We start from the raw sequence: 21,021 nt of genomic DNA on the forward strand, positions 1-21,021 counted from the left end.
GAAAGATTGGTTTTTATCTCTGGCTATTCTCTCTCCTTTACTTTTCACATGAAATCAGTTACCAAATTCTATTAATTCTACGTATGCAACATTCATCTCTTCTGTTTCCACTGCCACCACCATTATTAGAACTATTACCGTAGCCTTGTAACAGTCTTCCTGACTCCATTCTCTTCCCTCCTCTAAGTCAACCTTTATATTACTGCCACAGTAATCTTCCACATGTAAATATCTAGTCTTATTATACTCTCCTTTTCAAATATCTCCAATAGCTCCATTGCCTACCAATAACTGACTAGTGATTTGCTTTAGACAAATCAGGAAAGGAAGTATCATTAGTACAAGAGGGCTAAGGGCCAGGGAACCACTAAAACCTTCATATGCTACAGGTATAGTCTTCATGTGACAGTTGGAACATCTCAGAAATCTCCCTTCTTCTATCTATGTTCCACACAGTTGCCAAAGTGATATTCTTAGAGGAATAGTCTGAACATGTCACCCCCACCTCCTCAAAAATTTCACAGGCTCCTTTTTACCTAAAATCAAATACACATTGTCTGGGATTTGAAACCCTTAATAACCTGGCACTTTCCTACTTTCCCAGTGTTCTTGCACTTGACTCCCCTCTGCTTACTTTACAGCCTAGAGACACTGGCCTCTTGATGTTCCTCAAACAAAACACTCCATCTCCAGAATCTGGGCCTACTCTCTCACCTGATCCCCCATTTGACCAAGTTTATAGAATATACATGGCCAGATTGTACTAAATATACAGTTTTCCTACCGTGCAACATGAAAATGGAACCCAAAGATAATATAAAGAGACAGAATATGTCGATTTGCTGCCTTAATTTTTTTTTTACTCTGAGGGATTGCAGGCTTGGACTTATTTTCAAGGCTGGTTCAAAACTTGCTGGCCAGTTGGAATTGGGCTCACTTAAGGATAGCTAAAGCTATAAGCCATGATGTAGCTACTACTGGCAATCTAAATATGGGAACTGGCCTCCAGGAATGAGATTGTCATGTACAGAGAATTAAGCAAACAAATACATATAGCTAGTTATATGTATATAATTTAATACAGAAAAATGCATATTAAGAAATTAGTCAACATACATATAAGAAAAACCTAAAATATTTATAAGCGGTTTTATTTTGCAATCATTTTGTTTTTATGACTCTTAAGATGTAACTTGATCATTTAAGAAAATGAATAAACATCTGTTCTCTTGTCAACAAGTGAATAAACATCTACTGTACAAACCTACTTGTGCTTAATAACTAAAAAACAAAGTTAACTTCTTTACACTGTGAACTATTTCCTAAAATCAGATAAACCTAACACTTAGCTATTTCACACATGCCCACAATTTTTCATTTTCCCTATGCCAAATTAAAGCGCATAGTGCCCAAATAAAAAGCATACAAAAAAAATTTGGTATGCTTACACTAGCTACAGTAAACTATAATGCCAAAAAAAAATCCAACAGGATTTATTTTAAATGAGTGATGAATAAAAAGAACTGTACAATTTGTTAGAAATACTTCAAACAGGGAAATCTGTTTCTTGATTAAGCCTGTAACCACTTCATCTTTTCTGCCCACTTAATAGTGCTTTAAATTGATCAGTGAAGTTTATCTTCCGATTACATTAATTTATCCAGATATTATGATGCAAAGCTGGCATAAACTGAAGACAAAAAATGAAGTTCATTTAAATGGAGTCCTTTATGGACAATCAGCGACTCATTCAACACACAGAAGTTTTTCTTTCTTCTAAAACAAATGTAATGGGCCAAAATATTTGAGGAAAAACACACAAAGATACAGCTCTTAGAGGATAAAGTCAAGATTTACCAGAAGGGTGGGGATTTTTTTGTTTTGGGGTGGAACATGAACATTTATATAATGCAGTCCATAACATGAATCTGCAATGTATCTATATCTGGCAGAATTTCTCCACACTTGGGGCATGAATGAATTGGAATATTCCTTTGCTGTTGCTGCTGCCGCCAGTTTCTATCATCAGCTCCTGGGAACAAAACATAAAAAGTTCATCCATCCTATAAGTTATTTGTTGTAAGTAGAAGTTTTTTAAAATTTGGTTTTGTTTTTTAACATACTCATTTTGATAAGCTAAAGTTAGAGGTTAGTAGTCACTAGAAAATGCAATTAAGCTTTTACTAATAGTGATTTTAGTGGGTTTGAAAATAATGTGCTTTTAAAAAAGGTTTTTACCAATTCATGCATTTATAGGTAAAATTATGACACTAGACACACAACTTACAGGAAGAATCAGACTCTAAAATTTGATAGGGACACTAGAGACCATGTAGCCCAACCTCTTATCTGGTACATAAAGTATCTCTTAAAACATTCCTGAGAGTCACCTGGCCTCAGCTCAAACACTTCTAGTGAAAAGGAACTCATGATTTTACAAAGCAGCATAATACCCTGCTTTTGTATTTCAATTGAAACTTGAGTTCTGACTAGGAAATGGAAATAACTTAGACGTTATGATTAGAATAACTTAGATAATAATTAGAAGACTGCTAAATAAATTATGACATTATAGTGGAAAAATATGGCACTCTAAAAGAAAATGAGTACCAGGACATGTAGAAAGCCATGAATGATGCAGAGTGAGATCAGTGAAATTGGAGCAACATACAAACTGACTCTCATTGATGCAGACACTTTCTATGTGGTGCAAGGCTGGCTTCAGTCCACATGCTGAGCACATGGTAGCTATGAGGCCATGAGCAAGTCATTTAATCTCTTAATTCCCCAGGCATACCCCACTACTATCAGATACCAATGTCTCTATCTGGGTTTCCACACTGAAACCCCCATGCATTTGAGTTGTTAAACACGTTTGACTTTTTTGTTAAAATTATCACTAAATAACATAATGGTTTTATCTGTTGTTTTATTCCTTGTTTTGTACACTTATCTTTGTATTTTTAATCTTATGATTTTTCTGAAAAGTGCTATATTTTCAGACACACATAAGGAAACACTTCAAAGGTTTCTGGGAGTATAAAAATTTGGGGGGGCAGCTAGGTGGCGCAGTAGATAAAGCACTGGCCTTGGATTCAGGAGGACCTAAGTTCAAACCCAGACACTTGACACTAGCTGTGTGACCTTGGGCAAGTCACTTAATCCTCATTGCCCTACCAAAAAAAAATAATAATAAAATAAAATAAAATAAAATTTGGTTAGGTAATGTTTTGTTACCTCTCTGCACAAGGTAGGGTTGCTGGTCTTGTTCATTTGTTGATCTGGCCCCATGACGGCTTTGCAGTTCCATCAAAGACTGTCTGCTAAGAATAAAGATTAGTACATACTGATTTTATAGCATTTTGAAAGATGGAAGTAATATTGATTTTAAAAGAGAACTAACAAAATCAAATAGACTTTAACAATGTAAAGAAATCAAATAAAAAAGAGGTAGTGTGGAATAATGGACAGAGGTTTAGCCTAAAATCAGAAAGACCGGATTGCCAAGTCCTACCTCTGAAATATACCAGCTGATATGTAGCAACAATGTATAGAATGTTGGCCTGGGAGTCAGAAAAACCTTTGTTTGAATGTGGCTTCAGACACATACTACCTGTGTGACCCCAGGCACGTCACTTAACCTTTTTTAGCCTCAGTTTCCTTATCTGTACAATGGGGATAAGACTAGCACCTACCTCACAGGGTTGTTGTGAAACTTAAATGAGACAACATTAAAGCACAATATAAATGCTAGCTACTTTACTGGCTGTGTGACCCTGAACAAGTTTTTCTAAAGTGCTGCAAGCAATTTTTAAAGACTATAAGTAATAGACAAGTTGCCAATCTACATCATTAGAAGGGGTTGTCACAGTAGGCATTCCCTACACTGATGAAATCACAGGTCTGTTTCACAAAACCTACCCTTAGACTATTAAAGTTTATAAGCGATTTCTTGTTACAGGGGAACAAAGATGGTTCTGCTAAATAGAGAATAAAACTCCAAGTCTGTAATGCAATCTATTTCAAGTTTGCCTTTTACTTTATCATACCTGCTTCCATCTTCAAAAACATTGTTTTCTTTCAGCAAAAATGCCAGCTGCAATGCCAGTTGTTCCTTTTCTTCATGAATCTTCTCTCTTGCTGCTCTCTCAGCATGGAAGTCAGAACAATAAACCTCCATCTGGTTAAAAAGGAAAAAAAAATGAATTCAACCCACTGTGCCTTTCTGTGCACTGCAAACACTAACATATGGCTCCTGCTGCCATCTGCAGGAGAACTGAGAAAGATTATTATAATGACCACTGTCCATTATCATCCCTTCTCAGCTATATTAGCACAAAACACTGGGATAAAAGCGTTACGTTATTAACTTTGCTACTGAACTGAAACACTTTAATTCTTCTACACCTGCTATCATCCTCTTTACACCAACACAACCCACAGCCCCTCCAGGCCTGAACAGATCATCTTGATAAGCTTCTGTGGCCAGAGTTCCCCTTTCTGTAAACTGCCAGCAAAACCCAGCAGGAAAAGATAGAAAGACATTTCGTTCCAAACAATAACAAAATGTAAAAACAAAAACAAACACACAACTAATTAGGAACGCACCCACCAGGGCACATATAGAAGTATAGGAATACAAGTACAAAATGATCTTTACAGAAATACAGATCTAAGTAATTGGAAAAAAATAAACACACATTGACCATGCCAATACAATAAAAATGACATGGGCACCTAAATTTAGTTCTTCAGTACCATACCAATCAAATTGCCAAAGAATTACTTTATAGAGCTAGAAAAAGACAACAAAATGTTTCAGGAGAACTAAAACAAAGAATTTCAAGGGAAATAATGAAAAAAGTAAGATGGGAGGGAGCCTCTGCAGTACCAGATCTCTATACCACAAAACAATATTCATCAAAACTATTTGATATTGGTTTAAAAAAAGAAAGGTCCATCCATGGAATAGAAGCACAGTGTTTGATAAAACCCCAAATTGAAATGACTAGGGTAAAAACTCATTATATGACAAAAAAACACTGAGAAAACTGGAAAGCAATCTGGCAAAAATTAGGTTTAGACCAAGACCTAATAATACCACATACCATAATAAACCTCAACTGGATAAATGACCTAGATCTAAAAAGGTCACATCATAAACAAATTAGAGAATAAAGGAAGAAAATATTTTTTACACTTATGGATAAAGAGTCCACTACCAAAAAAAGAAAGATGATCAAAAAAGATAAAATGAACAATTTTGATCATATAAAATTGAAAAACTTTTTGCACAAATAGTTACAATTAGAAGTGAAAGTTTTAAAAAAAGAAAGTGAAAGTTAACTGGCAAAAAAAAAGTCTTTGTAGCAAGCTTCTCTATCCAATTTATCTAAGAAAGTGTTTCAAACTTAGGACAGCACTCCCCACTAGATAAATGGTCAAAGAATGAGAACAGTTCACAAGGAGTTCTTATCATACTACTTGGAGCAGTTCTTTGAAAACTTTTCTTTTCAGGCCTTTTATGCCATCCCCTCTTTTTTCCCCCCACAGCAATGGACTTAACTTATTTTACTGAAGAAATTGAAGACGTCTACATGAGCTTCCTCTGTCCCCTTACTTGACACTTTGACAGCACTCACTCTACCTTGTTCCCCTTTTCCACCCTGCCATGCTTGTCCATGATAAAGAGGTGGACTTTTTGTCCAGTATAAAACTAGTACTTGTGTCCTTCCTCCCATTCCCTCATTTTCTCCTAGAGAGAAGAACGTTCAACATAACTTGGATTTCTCCTTCTTTCTGGCTCCTTCCCTGACATCTCTATCCCCAGATCTCCTCAAACCCTGTGAGTCTTTCTGTTGATTATGCCATCTCTTTTTAAGATATCAGCTTTTATCTCTTTGCTCTTTCACTAACAAACACCTGGAGAGAACTTCTACTTCCTCACTTTTCATTCCCTTCTCAACCTCTTAAAATCCAGGTTCTGATCCCATGACTTGAATGAGTGAAATGTTAAATCTTATGATTTCTTCTCAGCTCTTGTCCTACTTGACCTCTCTGGGGCTTGAGACACTGACATCTTACCCTCTCCAGGCTTCTGTGAAACTGTCCTCTTTTGGTCCTCCCGGACCTGACTGTTCCTTTTCAATCTCCTTTGTTGGATCATCATTCATCTCCTGCCCCCTAATAGCAAACAATCTCCAAGGTTTTGTCAACTGTCTACTGAACATCTATACCTGGATATACTTTATATATGTCCAACTTAACATGTCAAAACAGTTCATTGCCCATACCCTGTTCCCTCCCCCATCCTGTCCCACCTCCTTCAGACTTTCCTGTTTTTATGGAAGGCAAAACCATTTATCTGGGTTCAAAATCTTGGAGTCATCATTGCCTCTTTTCCTTCCCACACCCCCATATTTCATTAGTTGCCAAGTTTTGTCAGCTCTGCCTCTACATCTTGTGTCCATCCATTGATCTCCACTTACATTGTCCCTACCCTTAGTCCAGCCCTTTATCATCTCTCATCTATAATACTTTAATAGCTTCCTTTTTGTAATCCCTCCCCTCTCCAATTTATCCTCTACCTACCTACCAAAATAATTCTTCTAAAGGCTCCATAATCTGGCTCCAGCCTGCCTGTTTAGACATTTCATATTGCCTTCCCATCCCCTCACCCCAGATAATCTACATACCAGCCAAACTGGACTAAGGCTTTTCTCTGGCCTCATCATTCCATCTCTTATCATTATGCCTATACAAGGCTGTCCTCTGGGACAGGGATGGACTCTTCCTCACCTTTGCCTCTTAGAATCCTTAACTTCTTTCAAGTCTTACTTAGTTTCAGCTGCTCCCTCACATATGATCCCTCCCTGTTAGTGCTTGCTGTCTTCTTCAATTAATTTTTATTTACCTGTGAACTACAGGTTGCCATATGTTGTAACCTCCAATATGACATAAACAATCTCTGAGGGAAGACACTAATTTGATTCTGTCTTTGCAGTATTCTACACATGCTAGGCACTTGGTAACTGTTTTAAGTGTTGAGTCCAGTCTGTCACTGGGCCCCCATTCCAAGCTCCTCCAGCTTAGTGGGTCCTGCCTGAATTTACATTCTGTTAACCCAACTTCTAAGAACTGAGCATCACTTTCATGACACAGCGAAGGATGGGAATACAACTTTAGCACTGACTTTTTAAAGCCAGTTACAACAAAAGCAATATATTTATATCACATTTTAAAATATGCCAAGCATTTTATATGCATTGTCCTTTTCCTGAATGTCAAAAATCCAACTGCCAAGTCCCCACTTCAAAAGAACCCTGTGGAGCTGATACTACAGGTACTTATGTCTCCGAGAGGCTAAATGACTTGTTTATGTTACAAAAGTGGTACTAGATGCAAGATACAGATACGGATCTCCCTGATTCCAAGACCCTATGATGGTTTCTTTATATGATGCTTAATATCACAGTGGATTAAATGTCACATGTAATATTATTGTAGTGAAGTCTCTATTTTCCAACCTAAACCAGGTTAGAACAAGAATTAGTCAAAATATCCTGTTCTGAGAACAATTCCATTAAGTGTTTGAAGCTAATTTCACTCGTGATAATTACTTATTATTTTGAGGAGGAAAAAGTAAAAAAAGGTTACCTTATTAAATAGCCATTCTGGAGATTCCAAGTCAAAGAAAAAATACTTCAAGCAGCCAGAAAAAAAAGAATTCAAGTACTAAAGTGCCATTCATGATCATGCGCTTTAGCAAAGAATATGGGCTTCCTGCCAAGAATGCAAAACCAAGTATAATGCGATTGGGGGGAGGGAACAAAAGGGAGGGAAATGGACCATTAATGAAACAGAGATCTTCCAAGCATTCCTGATTAAAAGAACAGAACTGTATAGATACTCCAAAGTTGAAACGCAGGAGTGAAGAGAAACAAAAAAGGTAAACTAGAATGAACAATAATAAAAGACTACACAAGGATAATTTGTTTACGTTCAAATATGGGGAGATGATGCATCTGGTTCCCTTAGAACCAACCTTATTATCAGGGGTGATACAGGGTCCAATTAAACAAGACCTGGGAATGGTTTTGTTATGTCTTGATGATCTTAAAAGAATGGAAAGAGAGGAAGAAGAATCTACTGGTGGGAGGGGGAAGGGAAAGGAAGGTTAGGGGAAATTCTCTCACATAATTAGGACACACAAGTAGACATCAATACAAACAAGGTGATAGAGAGGAAGGGACTGGCTGATATTTGAAACTCACTCTCGTGTGAACTGGTCAAAAGAGGGAAGAACAGACACAAATTGGATAAGAGCAATACATTTCACTCAACAAGGAAACAGGAGGGAAAGGAGAAAAGGCAAGGAAAGAGAATTTGAGGACAGGTATTTTAAGGGAAGGATTAATTCTAAGCAAAACAAAACAAAACAAAACTAAGGATGCACAAAAATATTTATAGCTCTATGAGGTGGCAGAGATTGGGAATCTGAGAGGATGTATTTTTGCGTGGGCCAAAAGTCAAAATGTTTTAATAATTTTGAGAATTATTTTTTCTTTATCTTTTGCCATTTACAATATTTGATTTTTCACATGCAAGTTCATTTCCCATATATACTATATATGATGTGATAGTATTATAAATTAAAAACAAAAAAATAAAGGAGTTATTAAATACTGAAACCCCTTCATGACTTTTGGCCCACCTTGTATATGCTCTTTGCCTCTCTTTAGTAATTTGTAGAGAAATCTTTCCAGTTACATTTTAAAGTATATACTTTTGTCACCATTGTAATTAAAAAACAAATATCCATGTTGTCTTTAAAACCTAACTGGAATTTTATATCTATATAGATATATACACATACACACACATATATACATATATACATGTCTATACATACATACATACAAACACACACAGATTACTGCTAATGGTATTATGGTTTTATTTCCCAATGAAATAGACATTAGCTTAAGGGAAGCCTCAATTTACCAAGTGTAATGCATATCTGTACCTGAGCCCGGAGGATAGCCATAGTCTCTAGGTCTTCCTCCTGCTTAGCGATAGTCTGCTTCATCTCATCCATTTGCAGTTGCTTGGAAGCCAGGGCTCTCTCTGCTAAATCAAGCTTTTCATTGAGTTCCTTCATCACTGACCTATCAACTTTTTCTGCCTGTTATAAAAGATTCATTGAAGAAAAAATATTGAACTTAGTCAAATAGCAGACAAAATATATGTAGAAACATTATTGGCTCACAGTTATTTTGTCTTTTAATAACAAAGGTTGCCAACTTTTCTTTCACAGTTTCTTAGAAATATCATTAAATACAAACTTAGGACCCTTGGCTTCCTGGTAGGATTTAATACTTAATCTCAGGCTAAAAAAAAAAAGGCAATAAAAAAAGGTAATAAACCAAACCAAACCACAACAGCTAAATCCCTTTAAGCTGACCAAGGTTGAAATTGAGTCATCATATTTTAAAATAAAATTCCTTTGTGTAATCAGTAGAAAAAAAGGAATATACTGTTTATGTTAAAAGGGGACAAGAATAAGTAAGGCGACATTTCAAAAGATAAACCATAACTCTAGTGAGCTAATGAGAATCATTACAATTATAATGTGGTACGAATGACAATAAAAAACTTTGCAAATTAAAGCTCTTATAATCTAAATAAGAACACTGTGACAGGCATTCGCCCAGTTAAATACTATATTAATTTGGGCAATCAGCAGTAGGTCAGTTTCTGTTGTTACACTGTATAGATAAAAAGTATTTCTAATACCAGCCAACTCTCTCACCATGCATGACATTGGTCACAAGGGGCCCTATGTGGATGAACCACACACTTCACACACACAAATATTGGAAATATTAACATAGCATCAAAACTATGTCAAAAGTGTCATTTTTGCATACAATAACATGTTATATATAAGAAACAGATGACAAACAATAATACTAAGTCACTAAAAATTATAATGATATAAATTTTGACATAAAAGTTAGATGTCCTTATTGAGGTTATGACAACTGAGATATTTCACATGCACAATGAACACACACAGAGAATCATATTCCTCTCTTCTCTCTGTGTAATTAAACTTTTTCCTTTAAGTACCTCTTTTCTTTTTAGTTCTTCAATTGTTTTCAGTGCATTACTATGTTCAAGAAGAAGCTTGTTGTGTGTAGTCTGTAAAATGGCAAATTTGGACCTATTTGAATAAAAAAAATTAATTGGAAAACTGGGAAAAAGATCTGTGATTTTATTAGATTCTCTCTTCCTCCTCTAAATAAGCAAAATGGCTCTCCCACCATGATATAAATACACATTGGTATTTCTTTCCTCCTTTCTCCCTCAACTTCCTACTTAACAAGAAAAAACAGTTCCACCCAGCAAATTAAGGTGTGGGCTCCATTCTCCACTCTACCCTATGGTTCTTTCCTAACGAAAAATGCTATCCCATCAGAAGAGGTCCCCAATGCTCAAATACAGTAATCAAAAGAAGAAATTGTACAAATTCATCCCCCAATTCTACTCTACTACAAAGGAGTTTATCGTTCCATTCTTATCAGTGCTTTCATTGATACCAAACTCACTTTTCATCATCTGTTTTGGCTTGTTCCATTTTGATTTCTGACCGCATACTCTCCACTTGTAGCTCTAACTTTTTGTTGATATATACTAATTCTTGCTTTTCATCCAACTCTGACGGGGTTGCAGAATTTTTCCTTTCAAGGGCCAGACACCTGAAAAGGGCAGGGCAGAGGCTGAACTGGAATGGAGATGGTTCTTTCCCTTCTAAGCCACCCAGGTCAGAACGGGACATGGAACTTTAACACATGTAAAAGTCTAAGCTTATGTAGTAAATGTCAAGCATGTCATATATGTAATGTGCATGGATTCATCTTGTAATTAAGAAAACATAACGCCAGTTCCCATTTGCCTTCTTACTAGTCAAAGATTTATTTACTAACTTACTCTGCTACTATCAAAAGAAGATTCCACAGTTAGTATCATATGAAATACTAACCCACTTTAAACTTTCAGTCACTCTCAGGAGATAGGGTAGTTATTTTTAAACAATTTTCAAAGACCACAGCACTTATCAGTAAGAAGATGCACCTCCTAAAGTGATTTGGACTTGGCAATACAGTTCCTGTTCTTGTAAGTTATGTACTTAAAATTTGAAGGTTATAACTACAGTTAGAAAAATCTCTTTCAAGAGACAACCATAGGGGGCAGCTAGATGGCGCAGTGGATAGAGCACCGGCCCTGGAGTCAGGAGGACCTGAGTTCAAATCCGACCTCAGACACTTGACACTTACTAGCTGTGTGACCCTGGGCAAGTCACTTAACCCCCACTGCCCCACGAGAAAAAAAAAAGAAGAAGAGACAACCATAAAGTTATCTGCAGTGTAGAGAAAATGAAAAAGCACTTCGGTTTTCCAAATACGTACTGGTAACCTTGAGAATATCAGTATCCAGAGCTATTATTTGAACACTACTTTGCTTTGTCTGGAAGATGAATTTAACAAGCTCAACAGCCTACGTGCTATTAAGACATGTGTAAACTGCCCTAGTCCAAAAATAAAACACAAAATACTTCCTTAATAATTGATCCATAATGAAAAGATTTTCCCAATTAAAAAACTATAGCTTCTGGGGGCAGCTAGGTGGTGCAGTGGATAAAGCACCGGCCCTGGATTCAGGAGTACCTGAGTTCAAATACGGCCTCAGACACTTGACACTTACTAGCTGTGTGACCCTGGGAAAGTCACTTAACCCCAATGGCCTCACTAAAAAACAAAACAAAACAAAACAAAACAAAACTATAGCTTCTTCCTCTCCTCTTCCCTTTTATTTGAATGTCATTGTTAATGTAGTCTTCCTGCAAGGTATATCTTGCTTTGTAAAATTCCTCACATGGAGGCACTTACACACACACACACACACACACACACACACACACACACACACACGGAATAAAGGTTCTCAAAAGTCAAAACACTTTTCACATGTATGCCTGAAACCTTATGCCAGAAAACCTTAGGATTTTCTAATTTTAAAATTAAGAACAGCTCTCAACTTTTTCTAATACCAGTACTGTGCTAGTTTTACATTTTAAAAAATTCTCCAAATGCAAATCAACTCTGCCCTTTACTCTTACTTTTCCTGAAGTCTCTTCTTCATCAGCTCAGCTTCATTGAGTTTAGTGTGTGCTTCTTGAAGCTCTTTAAACAAAGCTGTTACCTGGAGGTTCAGTGTTTCCACTTCACTTCCAACCTGTCCAACAGAAAATGCAAACACACAAAGGTGATTACTCCAGGTTTGTCTTTTCTTAAAAAAAGAAAAGAAAACCAAATTCATTAGTTTGATTATTCTGTTAACATTTTTTTTGTAGATTTGAAAATAAAGGGGGGGCAGCTAGGTGGCACAGTAGATAAAGCACTGGCCCTGGATTCAGGAGGACCTGAGTTAAAATCTGGACTCAGACACTTAACACTTACTATTTATGTGAACCTGGGTAAGTTACATAACCCTCACAGCCCCGCAAAAAATAAATAAATAAATGAAGATATCAATAGTCATAGAACTGTTTTCAATGATAGTAGCTCCTAAAAATACTTGTCAGTGTACAAATAATAAATACCATAACAAATAAATAAAATAATCTATTAAAGATAATTTTTGAAAATAGCTTTTCTTCCTTCACATCAAACTGATTCCATCAGAACAAATTTTACCATGATTTTTATTGTTTTTGGTTTTTTGGGGAGGGGTTGGGTAATGAGGGTTAAGTGACTTGCCCAAGGTCACCCAACTAGTAAGTGTCAAGTGTCTGAGGCTGGATTTGAACTCAGGTCCTCCTGAATCCAGGGCCAGTGCTCTATCCACTGCGCCACCTAGCTGCCCCCTACCATGATTTTTATTAATATTTTCAGAAATATAACTCTGTTTAACCGACCCTTATTTATCTGGACCTCATTTTGTGACTATTTTGGTGTATGACTCTTCTTGCAGGGGACTAATGTCTTTTATGAAGTCTAAGAGGAGTCAGTAATTTTTACAATGAGCTAATTGTTGCGATAGTAGAACCGGAAACTTCTGTGATTTCCTGATAAGCCTTTGAGTGTCAGTTTCCTATTTATGTGTCCTTTTTCAGGTTTAGATGGCTAAGCAGAAATGAGGTTTTTAATGAAATGTATTTTATCATATGCCATGGAAACTTATGTGGCTACCAAAATGTCCTTGTTTTGGCTTGTAGGCTCTTTTAGGTAGACTTGGAAACTTTTATAAAACATACCGTATCCACCTTACTTAAATCTTCTACCTTGTAGCAACCATCAAGGAGATAGTCTCAAGAAACTTTCTGGACTATCTCTATTTTCTAATATTTCGATTGTGTCTGGCCCCCAACTGATCCAGATATTAGGTTATATATACAATTCTAAAGAAAAACTCCCATTTTCACAAGACCTGCCTTTGTAATTTTCCTCACCCCTTAGAGATTCAGGGGAAAGCTACAGTGTAAGCCTAACAGTAGTAATCCCTGGGCCAGCATTTCCTACATTTACAAAGATGAGGATTTGGCTCAGTGAATTTTATACAGAATGAAATTCAAATCAGGAAAAGGAAACTTGAGAGTGATAACAAATATTCAGAGTAAATAGAATGTTTGTGTTTTCAAAGCAGATGACATATCCTAGGGATGTAATCAGTAACATAATGCAGTTTTCATCTTATAGCATTAACTATGAACTATATTAGAAAAGCAGTCTTTGATTTCTGTTACCCACAGTTTCTAGGCTTTGCTCCTTTTCTTTTTCTTTTCCAGGGCCCTCTTCAGTCTGGGTGCCATTCTCAGAGTAATCTCTTGCCTTCTTTTCTAAATCTGAAAGTCTGAGAAATTCCAATGTTATTTTCATTGAGGTGTGAAAAGAAATGACAACTGCAAAAGTGCTAACTAGAATACAGTTTTCCTATGTTTAACAGACCAACTATGGACTATGGACAAGTTGGCTGGCAGAGATTTAAGATAAAATATGCTTAAGAACTAACACAAAGAATAATAATACAAAGAACAAGATGGTCCTAAACAAATCCAGAATATACACTGTCTATTCTCAAGTAACTGTAATATAGGGATTTGGGGGGGGGCTGGCAATGATGGTTAAGTGACTTGCCCAATGTCACACAGCTAGTAAATGTCAAGTGTCTGAGGCCGGATTTGAACTCAGGTCCTCCTGAATCCAGGGCTGGTGCTTTATCCACTGTGCCACCTAGCCACCCCCTATAGGGATTTATTTTAAACTCTCTGTATGTACATCTGTTACTGGCCTTTCCTGAAATGTGGCTCTCCCCACACTAAATAGGGCTCTTCCTTCCTGGAGAAGATATAATTTGTCAAACCCTGGGATAGAAGCCTCATAACTTTTTACCTGGATTATTAGAATAATCTTCTAATTGGTCTCCCTAACTCAAGTTTCTTCATATTCTAATCCTTCTTCCACACAGGATTTTCCTAAAGACCATGCCATTTTCCTGTTCAATAAATTCCACTGGCTCCCTGGATCAAATATAAAGTCCTTTATTTGACATTTAAAGTTATTTATAAGGGACAGCTAGGTGGCACAGTGGATAAAGCACCCGCTCTGGATTCAGGAGGACCCGAGTTCAAATCCAGCCTCAGACACTCAACACTTACTAGCTGTGTGACCCTGGGAAAGTCACTTAACCCTCACTGCCCCACGAAAAAAACCAAAAAACAAATAAAAAACAAAAATAAAGTTCTTTATAACCAGATCCTTTCCTATTTTTCTAGCCTTCTTATAATCTGTCCCCCTCCACACACACACTCTATGATCCAGCCATCCTTTCCTACATGCTGTTCCTTTTACTATGACACTTGTCTTTGTGTCTTTGCCCTGGCTGTCTCCCATACTTAGAATACTTACTTCTCCCTTTCCTATTATATACAGCATACCTAATATTAATACTAAGCAACAGCATGTATTTCTTCTTATATAGAATATGTTTTATACTTCTTGACTAACCATTTTTTCTTTCCTTTTCTTTTGGCAGAATTTTTCTAGAGATACCACCACCAAATAATAATTAATTTTAGTAATAGAAATATAAAAAATCGGTATTAATTTACTTCTTCCTTCCTGACTTTAAACATTTTAATTTTGTTTTAAAAAGATTTATTGATGCATTTTGTTTTTATATCAGTTGTTTCAAGATATAGCTTTCTTTCCTTGCCCTATCTTCCAGTAAGCCCTTCATAACAAAGGGAAAAAAAACCAAATGAGTTAAATAAAATGAACTGGCATATTGACTGCACAGGCAACATTCTCTACCAACAAGTTCCTGCCTCTCCAAGTAAAGGAAGGAGGTGCATTTTTTCATTTCTTCTTCATCTTTGCTAATATGTTCATTGGTTCAACCAACTGGTTAGAGATCATGTAACCAATCAAAATATGAAGGTATCAAGTAGAGGTTTTAAGGAAGTGCATTTTAGAGTCTTGTGATGGAACCCCAAATTAAAAGGGACCTCAGAGGCCCTCCAGTTCAACCTGTACCTAAACCAGAATTCCTTCTCTAATGCCTGAATAAATGTATCATCCAGCCTTTGCTTGAAGACCATTATACTTTTGTTTAGTTCTAAATGTCAGAAAGTATTTTATTATAAGGAGAATAAATTTTCCTCACCACAGCTTCTTACAAGTATTCTTACTTCTTTCCTATGAGGGCCAAGCAAAAAGTGTCCTGCTGGTTAGGCATGGGGCATTTATAAAATTTAGTGGCTAGTCACCAGAATGTCCCTGTTTTATAAAGGTGCTGATTAATAGTAGCAGGTTACAAGGAAAATATCAAAAGGGCCTGAGATAGCACAACCCTGACTATCAGTAGCTGATTAAAGCTGAAATAGCTAATTTAAATCTCCTCTATTTGATGTTATTTTGGGGAAAGTGAATTTTTAAATTATATTTAAGTGATAGTATCAGCCTCACTTTCATGAAATTAAGTCATATGCTAATAGATATGATTATCAGAAAAGTAAAACTGTTGCATATCCCCACCATCACATATTTGTATAAATGTACACAACTTTAAAAGCATTTTTAAATACATTAGCTCAATGGAATCTCACAATGATGTCATCAGGCAAGGAAAACAATTCTCATTCTAGGAAAATTGCCTTGTATACTTCATGTTTGAAAACAATTCTTTTGTAAAAATTAAGAGGTCCTGAAAGTGAATATAAATATAATGTACTTGTGCTTTATATACCTGTCTTTAGCTGCCTGGAGTGCAGTTTCAAGTCTTTCCACCTTCTGATTTCCTTCCCTGAGGCACAGGAGAAGCTGACTAACAGTTAATTCCTCAGATTCCAAATAGTTCTTTGCCCCATCCACAGATTTGTTCCTATAAAGAGAAAAGGTGCTGCATTTTAGTATGATTAGAGAACAAAAAGTTAAACATTTGTATCTGGAAGTAAGAGTGTTATAATTTAAAGCAGATTATTTAATTTAAACACGATCTGTTTTAAACAAGCTACCCTACTGAGCATTTATCAGCTATTACTAAATGATACTGTCTAAATCCTATACCATGCTCTTCTGCTGTTTTTAAAGGAAACCACAAAGTGAATCAAAACAATGTCCTTAGAACACCCAAGCTGGACTCACTCACCCAAAAGGGCTGTTCCTCTTTTCTCACAGCACTTCTCTTAGGTACTTAGTTTCCATTTTGTAGTCTGGTTTTTTGTTACGTGTCTTATCTCCCCTACTAACATGAAATTCTTTGAGGGCTAGAACTGTGGCTTCACTATTTTTTTTTTTTTTGGTGAGGCAACTGGGGTTAAGTGACTTGCCCAGGGTCACATAGCTAATAAGTGTTAAGTGTTTGAGGCCGGATTTGAACTCAGGTACTCCTGAATCCAGGGCCGGTGCTCTTTCTACTGTGCCACCTAGCTGCCCCAATGTGTCTTCACTATTTTTGTTCCCCTCTCAAATCTGCTGTGCAAAGAGATGGCTTCCTGGTTAACTATGGGTTAGTTCTGGGGATTATATAAATGGCTAATAAACTCAAGTCAGGATCCAGAAAAGTTCTGTAGGCTTAACATCTCAAGTTAGGTTTTAAGAGATAGATGAAAATTTAAGAAGCTTTAACAGGTTAAATCCCTGGAAGTGGGGAAGGTATGTCAAAAGCAAAATACATTCTAAGATATTGTTCTGAGAAGGACCTGAAATCCTGTAGTAAGCTGTCTGAGATCAGTAAGGCCCCAGGGATGGATCCTTTATAGTAGATAAAGGCACTGAAAAACTAAGTCTGGATCTTTGTTAGGAAACAATGAATCAAGAGAGTAGCAAAATGGGATGTGGATAAATGTGGGTAATTGCCTATCAATCAATCAACATTTATTAAGTGCCTATATGTGCCAGGCACTGTACTAAGGGCTGAGGATACAAAGAGGCAGAAGACAATTCCTATCTTCAAGGAGCTTCCATTCTAACAGGGGAGATAACATGAAACCAAATATATAAAAAACAAGCTATATACAAGATAAACAGGAAATAATTAACGGAGGGAAAGCACTGGAATTAAGAAAATTTTCTAATTACAATGTTTGATTTCAATCTGAGTAAAACAGTATCTTCTTGTCAATTTTAATGATAATGATAATAATTTCCTAAGAAGACAATAAACAGAGCAAAGGATTTTGTTTTTACTAAAGACTTAAATAATGTGCCTTAGAATAAATGTATTTAGGAAGGAAAATTTGCCCAAGAGTTAAGCAAAAATTGTCCTTTCCCTCAGTCCTCTAACAAAAACAAACAAGGGATCATCAGAGGAAAAAGGAAAAAAGCCGAGGAAGATATCAGTAAAAATACTGTTTAGATTATTAATTAATTAATTCAGGTTATTTAGTTCATTTTAGACTGACTTATTTATATAAACTTTGAACTTGCAAGAAAGATGAGACATACACAGGTAATACTATAAATCTGGAATATGGGTCTATTAAGAAAAGAATATAAAATGCTTTGAGATGAGAGGATGGATAAATCACTTCCAGTTGTGGGCAGTGAGGTAGTAAAGATCAGGGAAAGTTTCATAGAAGATAGAGTATCTGACCTGGGCCATTAAGGATGGATGTCAACAAGCAAGAGTTTTGATAATATCACTAAATGCACTATAAATTTCTCAATCATAAAATTACAAAATCAGCTTTGGAACGGCCCTCAAGGCCATCTAATCAAACCCCTTCCTTAACAGCCCCCTCTACAATATATGTGACCAAAAGGGTTCATGCTACTTTTGCTTGAAAATCTCTATCCTTTGAGGTAAGGATACCACTTGTGGATTATAACTGTTAAGCAGTTTTTCCTCAGATAAACTGCCTCTCTGAAATGTCTATCCATTGCTTCTAGTTTTGTCTTCTGTGACTAAGCAGAACAAATCTAATCTTTTTTCCAAACTTCCCACAATCCACCCTTCGAGTATTTTAAGAAAGTCATCACTTGTCTTCCTAAGTCTTCTATTCTTCAAGATAAATGCTTCCTTTCTTACCCCACCCTTATAAGGCAGGAGTGCAACCACTGAGGTTGCCCTCCATTCGATCAAATGTGTCACTCAGAACTAAATGGATACAATATTCCAGATGTGATATGAAGAAGGCAGACTGCACTGGAACCATTACCTTTCCAGTCCTGGACACTGTTCTCTTAATATAGTCTAAGATTTAATTTACTTTTTTTTGGCTTCCATCACTTTTGACTAATATGAAGCTTGTAGTACACTAAACTTCTTTAGATAAAGTTCTATCTAGCATTGCTTTTCTCATTTTATACTGTGTTGAAAAAGATCAATTTCACAAATATAATAGTTAATATTGATCTCTATTGAATTTTTTCTTCTAAGAAAATGCTCTGGCTTGTCGAGACCTTTTTTTTGTTTTTGTTTTTTTTTTAGTGAGGCAATTGGGGTTAAGTGACTTGCCCAGGGTCACACAGCTAGTAAGTGTTAAGTGTCTGAGGCCGGATTTGAACTCAGGTCCTCCTGAATCCAGGGCTGGTGCTTTATCCACTGTACCACCTAGCCGCCCCTTGTCGAGACCTTTTTAAAATGACACTGTAATCCAAAGTGTTGGCTATTCCCATGTAATACACTTTTATGTCATTTTCAGATTTTTGTAATTTGTTAAAAAAAAAATTGTTAAATAGTACAAGAGCCAATTACAGACCCCCATGGCAACTCAGCAGAAACCATCTCCCAAAAAAGACAAGGAATTAATGACTATTCTTTGAGTTTAGCCATTCACCCTGAGCCAAATCCTAAAGTACTATTTCCTAGTCTGCCTTTTTTCACCTAATCCAGAGGAATAATTTTGTTAAACTATTGTTATCAAAAAGCATTTATTAAGTGCACAATCACCCTATTGCCTCTAGAAGAAAATACAAACTATTTCTGCATTCCTAGCAAACTGGCCATCTTGCTGTTTTCAGGACACAAAAGACTCTCTTTTGTCTCCATGCCTTTGCCCAGGATGGCCCCCATGCCCTGAATGGTCTTCCTCCTTGTTCTACATCTTGGAACTCCTAGCTCTACACAGCTCCATTCAAGGTTTGGTTCTAGTACTATGTTCTTCAAGAGGCCTCTCCCCAGATGGTAGTGCCCTTGCACCTGAATTATTTTGCATTTTACCTTGTATAGTCTTGTATTTATTTATGTGTGTGTGTGTGTATACTTTCCTCTGAGTAGGATATGTTCCTAGGACTCTTTTGTTTTTGTCTTTGCATCACTAGCACTTAGCTTTCTGAACTGAATCTCCCCTTATATGGGAACATAATAAAAAATACAAAATATTTCATTAATATTTTAAAATGTAAAGATACCACATTTTGAAGCTATGCATTTGTCAAGTTACATTTAAAAATAAAGATAATTCAGTGTACACACTAAAATAAAACACCAAACTTTTCTGACACCCTTTATTTAGTAGAGGGATGTAACACTAAGAGTTACACAGAGTAGTCTAACTTTGCATAGACTTAACTCTATCAAAACTCAAACATTTTGAGAAAAAAGTTTTCATTCTGTATCTCTTTTTTTTTTTTGCAGGACAATGGGGGTTAAGTGACTTGCCGAGGGTCACACAGCTAGTAAGTGTCAAGTGTCTGAGGACGGATTTGAACTGAGGTACTCCTGAATCCAGGACTGGTGCTTTATCCACTGCGCCACCTAGCTGCCCCCTGTATCTCTTCTTGTAACTATATAATAGGTCCCAGCCCAGGCTCTCCTTGGCCTCTGGATGGCTCAGAGTGCGCTTAAATAGCAATTGTTTTTATTTTGGCCAGAAACCCTGAGGGTCTTCTGCCCTCCATCCCATCTATTTATTTACTTTCTTTTTGACCAAGTAAAATATGCCTTTCTTTGCCTAATTTTTTAGCTAGCTCTAAGGGGTGTCTAGGTGGTGCAATGGACAGAGCACTGGCCCTGAAGTTGGGAGGACCTGAGTTCAAATCTCACCTCAGTCACTTATTAGCTGTGTGACCTTGGGCAAGTCACTTAACCCCAATTGCCTGATATATATCTTGCTACTGGACCCAGATGACTCTGGAGGAGAGAGTGAGGTTGGCAACTTGGCACAGGCCTGCCTCACCTAAATCCTAACAACAGCAACAACCTCTTTTAACTAATTCCCTCCTCCCTCCCCACATTTCTGTGTCCCCACTTCAGTAATCTGTGACTGACTCTTAGTGATTCCATTTGCAGTTTTCTTGGCAAAGACATTAGAGTGGTTTGTTATTTCCTTCTCCAGATCATTTTACAAATGAGGAAACAGGCAAACAGGGTTAAATGACTTGACCAGGGTCACACAGCTAATAAATGTCTGAGGCCCCATTTGAACTCCGGGAGATTTTTCTTCCTGACTTCAGGCCCAGCACTCTATCCATTGTATCACCTAGCTGCCCAACATGTCCCCACATCACCCATCTA

General features: G+C 36.7%; 1 protein-coding gene across 4 annotated transcripts in view; it reads right to left on the minus strand.

Moving 5' to 3' along the window:
• Positions 1 to 1,434: 1,434 nt before the first annotated feature.
• Positions 1,435 to 21,021, minus strand: part of OPTN (optineurin) — a 39,701-nt gene continuing 20,114 nt past the window's right edge. For 3 of the 4 annotated variants that reach the window (XM_043966682.1, XM_043966681.1, XM_043966685.1), the window contains 9 exons: positions 16,309 to 16,443; positions 13,812 to 13,914; positions 12,182 to 12,297; positions 10,611 to 10,760; positions 10,132 to 10,225; positions 9,026 to 9,184; positions 4,050 to 4,180; positions 3,238 to 3,323; positions 1,435 to 2,032 (listed from right to left, as the gene is read on the minus strand). In XM_043966682.1, the coding sequence (XP_043822617.1) occupies positions 1,902 to 2,032; positions 3,238 to 3,323; positions 4,050 to 4,180; positions 9,026 to 9,184; positions 10,132 to 10,225; positions 10,611 to 10,760; positions 12,182 to 12,297; positions 13,812 to 13,914; positions 16,309 to 16,443 (1,105 nt within the window). In that variant the 3' untranslated portion in view covers positions 1,435 to 1,901. The remainder of the gene's footprint in view (positions 2,033 to 3,237; positions 3,324 to 4,049; positions 4,181 to 9,025; positions 9,185 to 10,131; positions 10,226 to 10,610; positions 10,761 to 12,181; positions 12,298 to 13,811; positions 13,915 to 16,308; positions 16,444 to 21,021) is intronic. The other variant, XM_043966683.1, reaches the window with a different exon arrangement.

This window comes from Dromiciops gliroides, chromosome 5 (genome assembly GCF_019393635.1).
Source record: "Dromiciops gliroides isolate mDroGli1 chromosome 5, mDroGli1.pri, whole genome shotgun sequence".
Classification (NCBI taxonomy): domain Eukaryota; kingdom Metazoa; phylum Chordata; class Mammalia; order Microbiotheria; family Microbiotheriidae; genus Dromiciops; species Dromiciops gliroides.